The following is a 14,045-nucleotide window of genomic DNA, read 5'->3' on the forward strand; positions in this document are numbered from 1 at the left end:
TGTTTTGTTTTTTAATTTCATTTCATTTTGATGTTTGTTTTAGTGAAGACCTATTAGCACACACTATTTCAATGTAGCATGCGCTAAATAAAAAAAACCAAAACAAAATATTGGGTTTTTTAAACATTTAACACCTCTCGTCTGCAAACCTAAGAAATACTGTGCTATTGTGTGAGAGTCTTCTGCCTGCATTGCCAAACAAGTTCTCGTTCTCAAATCTCCATGCAACCTGCTCTAGCATTTTATCCTGCAAAATGCATTGGGGTGGGTGTTTGGGGTTTGTTTGTTTTTTTAAGAAATCAGAACTGACCCACAATAATATCATGGATGGCAATGTTTTAGATAAGTGCTCTGACCTCATTAAATGAGTCTGTCTCCAGAAATGCCCTCGGGCAACAACAGGAGCTCTTCCGGAAATGGAAAGGGGCATGCTATTAGGTGATGGACACAGAACAAAATGAAGCATCAAAACAGAGGGATTGCAAGGCAGTGCTCCGTTTCCGTTTTTATCCCAGGTCTATACCATGTTCTCCTCCTCAGATTTCAAATGAGCTTCTAGCCATTCAGACCTACCTAACACAATCATTTGTAGGTATTAGTCATCAACATTCCAACAGAATATTGCCCCTTCAAAGCAAGGCCAAGCATAAGGAAGGGTATGATCGCGGAAGAGAGCTGGGCTCAGCTTGCTGAATCGCACACTTGCAGAGTGACCTCCAATGTTACAACACCCCCCCCCCCCAGGGCTTATCAGATTTGATCCAAGGTGGCACCTGATAACATTGTTCAATGACACTAAAAATATATACACAGCGTGTGTGCGTGTGTGTTTTATTTATATATATATTTTAAATAAAAGGAAGCCCTTTTGTAATACAGATGAAGGGCCTTATTTATAAAGAACTTTTCCCCGTCAGGGGTGCACGTGCTCCAAAACAGAAAAGAATGCACATTTCCTATAGCCAGATGTCAAACTTGCCATACAGAGGACCCGGCAGCAGAACCCAGCAGTGGCAGACCGAGGGAGTGGGGCATAGAGGAAGGAAGGATTAGGGGACAGAACAGCTCTTCCTTTCTTTTCTCTGTCCTATCTATTTATTTATCTATCTATCTATCTATCTATCTATCTATCTAGTCCATACCCAGCCCTTCCCACTGCAGGGGAGTGAGAGGAAGGGAAGGGGATGGATGAGGGAGCAGAGTTCCAACCTCAGCCCCTACCACCTCCTCTCCTATTGCTTGCACACTGCCTGGGAGGGGAGGGGCTGGGGGAGAAGGCAGAGGGCTGTTCTCTGAGGGGCCAATGCAACAAGGTGCGCCCAGCACAGTGCATGGGGTCTGCTTGCGGATGGGCCTGCATTTTGGGTGCTTAAAAGAACAGCATCCGATGCTAAGGAGGTTAGTGCACTAAAAATGTGCGCCCTGACAAACCCGTAACCAATAGTGCCCAATACATGTAAACTGCATGCAGATGAAGACATTATCTATGTTGCAGTTGTGGGTGCCCGATGCAATAAACTTCTTTGAGTGCCAGACATGCACAGTTCTCCCTCAGCGGGCCCTTTTTTTCTGCTGCCCCGGTTTCCCTATCATTTGAACACTGCTTCGGATGCACAGGGGAAGTGGTTGTCCCCGCGTTAGGAAAACGGGTGCTTAACACGAGTGCCCGTTTTAAGCGCACGCCTTATTGCCTCAGCACTTCAGTGACATTCTTGCACTAGCCCTGTGCGCTCATGCCTAGCCAGGTGGCGAGCAGGCTGGGATTAAGGCTTGGGAATAGAGGAGAGTGCTGAGGTCATCCAAGGAGGGCAAAAGAGAGAGAAAAAATGTGGGTCAGTTACTGAGGGTCTGCTTGGACATCATGTGTGTGTGTGTGTGTGTGAGAGTGCGAGGAGAGCTGCAGATCTGTGGATACCTAAGTGACACTGTGCCCCATGCAACCCTCTGTGCCACCTGTATGAGCCCTCCTCTGCCACTGCACCCACCTTCAGCCCCTTTCATGCTGCAGCTCACCTGTAACTTTTGGCTGTGCCACCATTTTCCCCCCTCCGGTAGCTGCCCAAAACAGTACTTCATTCCCCTGACTGGTTCTCCCCCTTGCTGCTGCTACCCAGTGGAGATAGTCTGTGGCTGTGTGGCCCCCATACATCAGAGGGGCGGGCAGTGTGATGTGATGAGGACCCAGTAACGTGATAAAACGTAAAAATTCAGATAGACATTTTTTTGTTTTACTGTAAAGGCCAGAAGTAGAAGACTGCAAACATTCCCTTTTGTCTTGGTATTATTGTGATTCTCTGTGACTTTGTGTTGCTATGAGAAGGGCGTGCATGGGGGGAGGCAGGAGTTAATGGGTATAACTGGAAGCACTGAGCCTCAGTGGCCGAAGACCCGTGGTACGCCACTGCAAGCCAAGTCCTCCACATTGCAGGTCAAAGCACTTACCACAGGGTCAGCTCATTGGTTTTAAATCGGGAATTGTAAGCCTTTGATCCTGATAAGACAGCAGCTGATCAGATGCATCCACAACCTTCCATACAACACGATCTTAAATTTATAATATGGTCTTTGCCACAGAATATAATTGACCATTAGAGGTGAAAAAAACACCAGCAAAGTGTTCTTGTATTTGTTTGCATAATTATTGTTTACATGAATAATATGTTATTGGAGGTTCCTTGAGACTTTTTTTCATCCTGATAACAGTGTATGCAGTCTCAGTATCCATTCTTTTGGAGGACAGCCATACTCCCAAGTCCCAACCTTAGCTATGGGGTTGCCCAAATAAACAGTTTGCTATCTACTCATCTCAACAATGCATGTGAAATTTCTCAGATTGAGGCAAGAGGTTCTTGTGAGTTTCCATTAGCGTATAAGAAAAAAAAATATTTTTTAGTAGATTCATTTTTCATCTTACAGAACTTGTTCTTCTGCTTACTCGATGCATTGTGCTGCTTCCTTAAGTGGTGTTAACACACTTAAAGAAATAAACTTGTAAATGCAGTTAGTTTGAATATTTCCCCTTATATCATATTCCCTCCCAACTTATTGTAGTCAAGTCATGACAGGAGCCATCACTGGCTGGGGATCGCTGGAATCATGTGCCCTAAACCTAGCCACTAGGTGTCGCCATTGCTCAAAGGCTATGACTCCACCCACCAGGGGCGGTGAAGGCTGCCTCCTCAACATGTCCAACCCCAGCTGACCTAGAGAGCAAAAACAGAGAAACATGGCAGCAGAAAAAGACCATACAGCCTTTCAGGACCTGCGCTGTGAATCAAACTCTCGTCCCTCTACATGGCACATTTCTAAATTTTGGTTAACACATGCATCTTTCTTTTCAAGCTGTTACTTTCTATCAACATTGAAGTCTAGTTAGAAGACAAAATTGGCACTTTGCTATTAAAATGGTGGAGGAGGATCTGCACATTAGCACTTTTTTTTTAAATTTGTACATGTTACATGTACATTTTGTACATTTTTATTTGGGCAGCCCTATAGCTAAGGTTGGAACTGAGCGTATAGCAGAGATGGTACACTCTGGTTCAGGGAGGGAGTATGGCAGCCACTGCTGTGATGGTCTCTTACTCTAATCCCCAGGAAGACCATCCAGAGATATGTGGGGACAACAGAGACTATGGAGGATACAAGGGGTCAAACAAAATGTAGATTTTTTTTCTTTTGTTCCACCACATGCTGATCAGCTAAAAATAAATTTGCTACAATGGATTGCTGGTTACTTAGTGTCTGCAAATGGGTTTGTTTTGTGAATACCATGAAATTGTGAACCTCACTAATAAGCCTCTGACATTCTTACTGCAGGCAGATTGTCTAAGGACAAAACAGTGCTAAAGCTTTTGCATGCAAGCTGAGAAAACTGGAACAGGAGAAGTGCAACTTTCCTTTTGCTCCCACAGTGCCAGGCGTGATGAAATGGCCATGCTGCTATGGTACCAGAAGGCGTATGGTGCGTCAGGAAAGGCTACAAGGACTGAATGCAACGCTTCTTAGCTAAATGAGTGAAACATCGAATGAGACCTGGGAGTGGACAGTCAGTGATTCAAGAAGAAGGTATAAGAAAAGAAGAAAAAGTGGATTAGTCAGAAGAACAGTGAATGGAACACTTTATTCAAGTACTGTAATGTGGCACATAGAGAATACAAGGCAATGAAGTTCTGTTAATTGCTGTATGCATCCAGTACCATTCTTAACATCATTAAGGGCCTGATTTACTAGCATTCTACTCTGCCCTCATGCTGTGTCTAAGGAATAAAAGCTTAATAAATCAGCACATAAAACTTTCTGCTATCCCATTCAAGAAGTCTGCTGTTAAGTTTATACTAATATCTCTGTTTCATGGAAACATTTCCAAGCATTCTCCTGGACTGCTGCTTGCAAAGATCTAGAGCCATTGAGTTATCTAGCACAACAGTAGTACTCACACTGGTCCTGTGGCCTCTCCAGCTCGCTGGGTTTTCAGAATTTACCTAATGAATATTCATGAACTATCTCATGGCATATTCATGGCAGTGCATGCAAATATATTTCAAGCATATTCAACTTACTGAGGGGTAGGTCATAGAGGATGGCTTTGATTTACAAGAGCACCATTGGGATCTCCCACAGCAAGATCTCTCATCAACAGGGACATAATCCATTACAACCAATCTTCTCTTTGTATTACTTTGCAGTGCGAGTTATCCCAGTTCGCTAAATCTGAAATCTAATTATCTACTACTGCTACTACTCATTTTTACAGCACTTCTAGAAGAATGCAGCACTGCACAGAGACACACATAAGAGAGAGCCCCTATTCGGAGGAGCTTGCCATCTTGTCAAGGACCACATCACGACAAATAAGAGGTTTCAGGAAATGTATTTCTTACATGGAAAAAAATTGCAAGGCTGTGATCAAGAAGAGCCAGGGTTTAAGATTAAAATGCCACTGCTGCACAGTAACACACGGAGAATAATTTTCCAAGAGATTTAGGATAAATTGTGACCGATAATCAACATAACTTAGCTGGCCAAAATCAGATATCAGAAATGTGTTGCTAGACCATCCATCTAGAGGAGGCCTTGTCTCTGATATTTTTGGAAGCTATGCAGGTTTTAGGATCAGTTTGTAGTGGTCCCATTCATGCAGTAGGTTAAGTTGGATCGAGTATTTCTTTCCCAGAGGAGAATAAAAGCAATTTCAAAATAGATGAACTGAAAGTTACTCCCATTTCTTGGTCCGATCATTATTCAGTCAGTTCAGGGGTGGACTGACCATTTGCGCAATAGGGCAATCCCTGAGGGTCAACAGCAGTCTCCCTTAGCCCCAGATGGGTGGTTAGGGGCCAATGACCCTTACTGCCTGGGGGCCCAGACCACTGTCAGTCCACCCTGAGTCAGTTTTACTTTTCCAGTTAAGAAATATAATACTTATTTTGAGAAGTTTTGTTGTAAACAAAATTTGACCCAAGAAAATGTCTTAACTTCTGTAAATAGTCCAAGTGAGTTACAGAAAGAGTCTGTGGATATGATGGCAGAGCACGGGAACAGAGAGATTTCTAATTCTGTTGGTTCAATTGCTCTCTGAAAAAAGTGTCAGATTATGTTATCTGACTCTATCCCATAGTATTCAAAGAACCCTGCATAAATTGAAGAAAATTGGGCGAAAAACTTGAAAGATGTTGGCATCAGTCCCTCCTGGAATTGGACAAAATTGCAAAACTCATCTGCAGGGGTATAATACAGCTATTGTGCCTGCTGAGAAGAAATTTTATTCCATGATTGCTTCCTCTCAAAACTACGTTAAGGAGTTATTTAAAATAGTTAAACAACCAGCATCACATTTAGCACGTGTTACTCCACTGGCAAATGAAGATTTATTAGTTTTCCGTTTGCTAAGTGGTTTATTTTTATGATAAAATCATGAGTATTAGAAGCTCACTCGATATGTGTCGCATCTTTTAGCATCAAAGCCTGATGTTAAGAGCTCCTTTAATTTCTCTCTGGACCTGCTTTATCCATTGGATTATGAAGAGGTTGATCAAATCTGGAGGGAACTAAAATTCACAAAAGGGCCTCAGTCTAACGGGCTGGATTAAACTGATTATTAATGTAACTTTTCTAGAGGGAATTTAATCAAAGTAGAAGCAGCTGTGAAATTCTAGGATTATATAGAACAAATTAAGAGTTTGCACACTTTCAATCTGTTTTCTTTTTTTATTGCTGGATAGAGATAGCTTTGATTTCAGTGATTTCATAAACATTTTGGCTTGTGCAGGCTACAAATTGTAAAATATGAATGGATCAAAGGGTTCAGCTCATTAATATTTCTGGACCTTACTATGCCATTTAACATGACTGATTACATAAGAACATAAGAACATATTTTACTAGAGTGTTTTATATACTTTGGAGATTGGCAATAAAGTCTGGCTTGGTATTTCTTCTCCATCTTCTACCCCCTGGCTATTACACTGTGGAGCTCCTCGGGGATCTATTTTAGCCATCTTCTTGTTTATATTTTTATTTATTTATTTATTTAAAATTTTTATATACCGGCATTCATGTTGCAAACACATCATGCCGGTTTACATATAACAGGGGTGTACAGTAAACAATTCAATAACCTATTTGTGTAGAAGGAAGCAGTTACAAATAACAAGGTAATAGAACTGGGAGGAGAGAAGAAAAGAAAGAGAATAACATTAGGTATAGGTATTTACATTAGTAATAACATTTTTACATGTGGAAGTGGTAGAATCTGGCTGAATAGAATTAATCGGTGTCCGGGAAAGCTTTTTAAACAGCCAGGTCTTAAGTCTCTTCCTGAAGGTTGGGAGGCTGGGCTCCTGTCTAAGGTCCGGTGGGATGGAGTTCCATAGAAGGGGGCCGGCTGTTGAAAAGGCCCGATCTCTCAAGGTAATGTGTTTGGTAGTACATACATATATAAAATATACATACATACATACATATATAAAATATATACATATATATATATATATATATATATATATATATATATATATATAATTCCTTTGGGGAAGGTTATAGAGAAGTCTGAGCTTTACTTTCATAATGTATCCAAGTGATATGCTGTTGTTTATGGCAAAAGAAATTTTGCAAATGAAATGCTGTGACTGAATTTCCGCTTGGATTCCAGTCTGCGCTGGCTGAAAAAATAATACGGTAAAGCAGAACCCCAGTAAAATGTAGTTATGGATTTACAAATTAAAGCTGTTTTTTAATTGTGGAAGATTCATCAATTAAGTCCTTTTCTTGGAGAGAACAGAATAAGCAATTATGATTCATGATCTAATAAACTCGTGTTAGACTAATATAATGTACTCTATGATGGTTCTCCTCAGAAGACAGTAAAAAAGCTCCATAGTGCAGCAGCAGCATTGATAACCAATAACCATACCAAGGCCTAAGGGAGTTGCACCAGCTGTCAGTGTCCTCTCAGACTCAATTTAAGGTCCTATGAATTGCTTTAAGGCTTTACACAGTATGGACCCAATGTACTTCTTCCAGGACTCTACATTCAGCTAATGAAGGTGTTTTGGTTATCTCCCCATTATCCAAAATTCTTAGAACCAAGACACATGCATTTTCCTGCATGGCTCAATCTCTGTGGAACTCCCTGCCAAAAGAAACATGATTTAACTAAGGATCATTTCATTTTCAAATGAAACATTTATTTGTATGATTAGTTTAGTTTCTTCATTTTATTTTTCATTGCGTCCATCTGTTTTTAGTATTTTGATTATTTTAAAATGTTACTATATTTATCATTTGGAGTGCATGGAATTAAAGGTCAACAAACAAGTTGTAGGTGATACCTTTTTTATTGGACTAAATAGATCTGTGACAAGCTATTAAGAGTTCTCCTCTCTTCATCAGGTCAGTGGAGAAACAACGTAATCACACTGGGCCCAATATTCAAAGATATCTGGATATAACTTATCCAGCTGATATTCAGCTGTACAGCTTTGCTGCTGAATATAACAGGATACGTTATATCCGGATAACTTTAGACCTGCTATTGAGCAGGTCTAACTGAATAAGGCTGAATATAGGCACTTATCCGATTACGATAACTAGATAAATAGGGCTGCCCCAATCCACCCCTTCCCTGCCCATTGCTATACGGTTAGCTACTTAGCTGGAAAGTTACTTATCCGGTTAAGTGGTGGCCACTGAATATAGCTGGATTTTCAGCAACTACCACTTAGCTGGATAAGTCCTATATATATTCAGCTAAATAGCACTTCAATATTGGCCTCACATGGGTTTACATAGTATAGGGTCATCTAGGTCTTAGCCTGTCTGCATGTGTAACTATGTTGTTTCTTCACTGAACTGATGAAGAAAAGATAACTCACAAGCTTGTTACAGATCTATTAAGTTAGTCCACTAAAAAGGTATCACCTACAAATAGTCTGAACCTTAATTCTAAGGGTCTAACATTGGGATCACAATACTTTGCTCATTTTGAGAGGTAATTTTCAAAGATTTCTGTGGGAATTATGCGCATAAAGGCCCAGATTTTAAAAGGCCTATGCGCGCCGGGCCTATTTTAGAAAAGCCCGGCCCTGCGCGTAAAGCCCCAGGGCTTCAAAAAAAGGGGGGGAGAGGGGGCGGGGTGGGATCAGAGGACATTTGCTGCTGTGCTGGGGCTACCAGCGCACACAACCTGCGCCTGCTCAGAAGCAGGCGCAATAGGTAGAACAAGAATTTTGGGGGGGTTTAGGTTAGGGCTAGGGGGTGGGTGGGTAGGTAAGGGGAAGGGAGGTTAGCGAAGGGGGTTGGGAAGTTCCCTCCCAGGCCACTCTGATTTTGGAGTGGCCTGGGAGGGAACAGGGGAAGGCTGCGGGCATCGGCGCAAGCTCGGGTGCCCATGTGTGCGCGCCAGGGAGCTCACGCACATGGACGCCCGCACGCACGTTTTAAAATCTACCCCAAAATTGGCACATATATCATATTAATGACGGCAGATAAAGACCAAATTGTCCATTGAGTCTGCCCAGCCAGCTGCTGATGGCTGTAATTGCTGCTCTATGCAAGTTATCCCAAACCTTCTGTAGCCTTTCTATGCAGTAAGCAAGTTTTCAGAAGGGTGAGAATACTGTTCCTGCCACCTGGAAAAGGCAGGAACAGTATTTGTGCAGGTTTATGTATTTTAATAAAGGAATGCACACGTACATCTACAAACATGCATATGCATGCCGTTACACCTTCTACGCAAGCCTTTTGTCTGCAGTTTTTGGGTGGGTGGGGTCTGGAGCAAGTGGTGAAGATCTGGAGTAATGGGTGTAGATCTTGGCCATCTGATGCTTGGAAGCGAAATACATGCATATGTTATAAAATGCTTTGTGCCATGCATAACCTGAGTGCTAGAGTTATTAACATAAAATGCAGTATATGCATGTGCCTTTATAAAAGAGGACTATTCCCTGCACTAAAAGAAATGTGCTTTTACTGAAACCTATGCATATACTCTTGGGGTGGTGATATGTGATATTTATAAACTGTGCTCCTGTAACACAGTTTATAAAATACAGGAGTAACTTTAGGTGCACCTACTTATATGTGTAGCTGCATATCTATCTTGCATGCAAAATCGGCATCTTCACTTGTACCAAAACCAGCATCTTCACTTGATTTGGCACCAGGAAGCGTTCCGGTGAAGAAACAAGTGAAAATGCCGGTTTTGGATATAAGATGGATATGCTTTCAGTAAGCTATTGAAGACTGTTCTATGCTCAACACAGCTATATGAAAGTGACTTTTGAAGATCCCCTGATGCAGATCCTTTTCCAAAACATGGATCTGTGTCAGGATAAAGTGTTTTGAAGATAAGATATATGTTGATACCTAGAGATACGTGCTTGAAGCCAGATTAGTGATTACTTTTATTTGCATAGAAAAGTTTTAAAAAGCATATTTGGAACATTCACGATGTGTAGACTTTGACTAGATGATTACGCAGAAGGCGTGAAGGCTGAACTGCTGGGAATGCCTATTATAATGCTCACTATTATAAGTGTATGTATTATGAAAGTAAATACATGATTATCAGAGAAATTAATGATTACTGATTATCTCTTTCCTCCATTGTTGACATACATTCTGTCAAAAATGACATAACATATGACATCCCGGCATTGAGGGACCATAGCTAAATGTCATTGAGCATGGGAAGGATGGTTGTTAGTGATTGTGGAGATTATTTCACGACATGGTAATAAGACATAGGTGTTGGATTGAGCACTGTAAGACTCAAAGTCTTGAAATGACCTATCAGTGAAAGTGGTGAGGCCAGCACTCTTTAAATTAATCCTTATTAATTTTTACAAATTCAAACAAAGCATCCACTTTGTACAGCAATATGGTATTTCACTTAGAAACATTGGGGCAGATTTTCAAAGGGTTACACGCGTATATTATGCGCGTAACCCCGAAAACCTGCTCCTGCACACGCCGAGCCTATTTTGCATAGGCCCGCTGACGTACGCAAGCCCCGGGACCCATGTAAGTCCCTGGGCTTGAAAAATTGGGCGGGGAGTGGCCAGAGGCCTCTCCACTCCCACTTGGCTGGCGCACGCAACCTACGCCTGCCCAGAGGCAGGCGTAAATAACATAACAAAGATAGGGGGGGATTTAGGTAGGGCTGGGGGTCGGGTTAGATAGGGGAAGGAAGGGGAAGGTGGGGGGGTCGGGTGGGGCAGAAGGAAAGTTCCCTCTGAGGCCGCTCCTATTTCAGAGCAGCCTCAGAGGGAACAGGGAAAGCCATCGAAGCTCCCCTATGTCTCGACGCGCGCAAGGTGCACAAGTGTGCACCCCTTTGCATGTGCCGACCACGGATTTTATAACATGCACGCGGCTGCGCGCGCATGTTATAAAATCGGGCGTAGATATTAAAATCCGGCCCATTATGAAAAAAGAAAGAGAAGAAACTTTCATATCCAGAAACATTCTCTTCTATCTTAACTACTCATTAGATCATAATTATGGGGGGGGAGGTACCATTAAGCAAATAAGGAGACTAGAACTATAAGGAAGTCCAGCTAAGGAAAAGGCTTAACTCTATATGACTTTACTATACAGTATGATGATCATATCTAGATTCTGCTAACTTATAGCAAAACCTTCTTGGAATCAATAAAATTATTTAACTGTTCAGGCAGAAAAAAACTAATTATCTCTGTTGTATTTAATAATGCATTTGCAAGAGAACCTCAGAAAAAAGGTCGCTCCCAAGGCTAAAGGTTCCTGGAGCAAGGCCAGGAAGCCTTTCCTTTTCAACTGGGTAGATGTAGTCAAATCAGGAAAAATCCTAATTTTTTGACCCATGAAGAGAATATTGGATTTCTTAAAATAGCTCCTCAGGGTATTGCAGAGAAGCATGCTCAGAGGAGGTGGTTCCAAGATGGCTGCCACTAGGAGAGCTGTGCATTTGTGAGCTCCTGAGTTGGTAATTATCTTATTTCTTGCTGCATTTACCTTATGGGGAGAAAGCGGAATCCAAGAGGGGAAGCTTTCCCTGCGGCCCCCTCTACATCGATGCTGATCCAAGGATCTAAGTGCGGGAAGCCTGCAGCCGCTGGAGAGACGGGGAGGGGAAGAAGAGCTCCCCTCTCTCCCTGGCTCAATGTCACCATTTAGCCCCACAGAAGGGACACCGCCGGGGAATCCAGCTGAGGAAAGAGCTGCCCCTTTACCGATGGGAATGCTGACTGACCGAAGTGCTGAGGGGCGTGACCCGGCATGGATCAGAGGGCTTGCGACTCATCAGGAAGCCCAGGAACTATTGGAGTGCAACCTGGCATTGGAACAGGAATTTCTCTATTGGAGCAAGCAGGAGTTACAGCAGAAATCTCTACAACAATTTTGCCAGAAGTGGTAAGACCTTCTTCTTTTACTTTAGAAACGATTTGGGGAAACCATTATCGAAATGAGAGCTTCTATCTCACAACAAATGACTCCCATGATTGATAAAGTTAAACAATTTGAAGAAAAAATGACTGTGCTAACTCAAGCTATGGTGGATCTGGAAAGCCAAGTTCTGTCGAATAGGCAACAGATAAGTGAAATAAAAACAACTCAGGTTGCAATGATCAAAGAGAACAATAACACAGCAAGAAAATTGGAAAATTTAGAGAACCTAAGTAAAACCAGAAATTTAAATTTTAAGAGCTCCTAGAGACATATTTAAGCAATATCTTTTGGATATATTGCAGATGGAGGAGTCTGCAATGCTTCCAATCACGAAAATTTTCTACTTACCTAGTCCAAGAAGATCAGAGGAACAAACGGAAGGCAGACCCCCAAATGAGCCTGATCAGATCCAACCTTTGAATATTTCAAATTTGTTGGAGACCTCAGACACAGATTTGGCAACACCAGCGACACTAATAGTGACATTAACACTGGAATATGACAAAGAGTGGCTATTTCTTTTAAGCCTACGTCATAGGGATGATATGTTTTTGGGTTGTAAGATAAGATTTACCCAGATGTTTCGCGAGAAACACAAAAAAGAAGAAAAGCCTTCCTGCTATTAAGACCTCAGGTTTTGCATATATGGGGGGGGGGGGGGGTATTTTACTTAAAATTTCCCTGTAAGTATGTTATAAAACACAGTAACAATACATATATTTTCTTCGACCCACCCCAATTAACCCAGTTCTTAGTAGGGAAAACTGTAACAACATCAGATGTCTCTAATTTTGAAACCGTAAGTCCCCCATAGTAAATATGATCTTGGATCTCATAGAGCTATTTGTAATAGATTAAGATTTATTCTTATGTTTTCTTAGAGTTGTATATAACCTGCAACCCCTCCCCCCCCCCTCATATTCGGGGCTTTACATACAGAGACTTTAATTATTTAATTATTATATTGGAGATTTCCTTGTATTGGTGATTTTGAAAAATCTCTGTAATTCTTAGTTCAAGATGGTATTCTTGATATATATGTTTAAAATGCATAAATAAAAAAAAATAGCTCCTCATTACATTGCTCAAGTCTTTCTCATTGAAAAAATATATCAAAAGAGTGGCTCTTTCAACTATTTCATAATTTGATGATTCTAGAAAACCAGTTAAATTCTCTAAATCAATCAGAATAGCTTGAGATTGCGTGTTAACTCGAGTAGGCAAAAAATAAACTTTATCCAGGGAGGAAGCCAATTCTGTTGTATACTCCAATACTTCAAGGAAATATCTTCTAACAGTAATGCGTGAAACTTCTCCCACAGCCCTGGGAAAACTTAACACTCGCAGATTAAAATGTCTCAGAGCATTTTCAATAAATTCTACCTTCCCATTTATTGCTCCACAGTCTTGGATAATAGAAGACTGCACTGCTTTAACATGATGTAATTCATCTTTCATGTGCTTAAGTTTTTCCAGTTTCCTGTCAGTGGAGATCGCTATTCTTACACATTGGGCCAGATTTTCGTATCTACGCCCGATTTTATAACATGTGCACGCAGCCGCGCGCACATGTTATAAAATCCAGGATCGGCGCGCGCAAGGGGGTGCACACTTGTGCACCTTGCGCGTGCCGAGCCCTAGGGGATCCCCAACGGTTTTCCCCATTCCCTCCGAGGCCGCTCCAAAATCATAGCGGCCTTGGAGGGAACTTTCCTTCCGCCCCCCCCCCCACCTTCCCCTCCCTTTCTCTATTTAACCCACCCCCCAGCCCTACCTAAATTCCCCCTACCTTTATTTTTTAATTTACGCCTGCCTTTGAGCGCACCGGCCGAGTGCTGGCGCGCAATCCCCCGGCACAGCAGCTGTGCTGGAGGCCTTGGTCCCCGCCCCGCCCCCAGACCGCCCCGCCCCGCCCCCAGACCACCCGCCTACTCCCCACCCCTTTTTTCAAGCCCAGGGACATATGCACGTCCCGGGGCTTGCGTGCATCGCCGGGCCTATGCAAAATAGGCTCGGCGTGTGCGGGAGGGGTTTAAAAATGTTACGCGTGTAATATACGCATGTAACCCTTTTAAAATCCGCCCCATTATATCCATTTGTTGTGAGAGAGTTAA

At 42.1% G+C, this 14,045-nt stretch overlaps 1 protein-coding gene across 1 annotated transcript in view; it reads right to left on the reverse strand.

Moving 5' to 3' along the window:
• The window catches only part of MYO18B (myosin XVIIIB), an 815,563-nt gene that overhangs the window by 784,976 nt on the left and 16,542 nt on the right, over positions 1 to 14,045 (reverse strand). The window contains exon 2 of the mRNA XM_029619020.1: positions 3,900 to 4,035. Within this exon, the coding sequence (XP_029474880.1) occupies positions 3,900 to 3,938 (39 nt within the window). The 5' untranslated portion in view covers positions 3,939 to 4,035. The remainder of the gene's footprint in view (positions 1 to 3,899; positions 4,036 to 14,045) is intronic.

This window comes from Rhinatrema bivittatum, chromosome 11 (assembly GCF_901001135.1).
Source record: "Rhinatrema bivittatum chromosome 11, aRhiBiv1.1, whole genome shotgun sequence".
In the NCBI taxonomy this organism is placed as follows: domain Eukaryota; kingdom Metazoa; phylum Chordata; class Amphibia; order Gymnophiona; family Rhinatrematidae; genus Rhinatrema; species Rhinatrema bivittatum.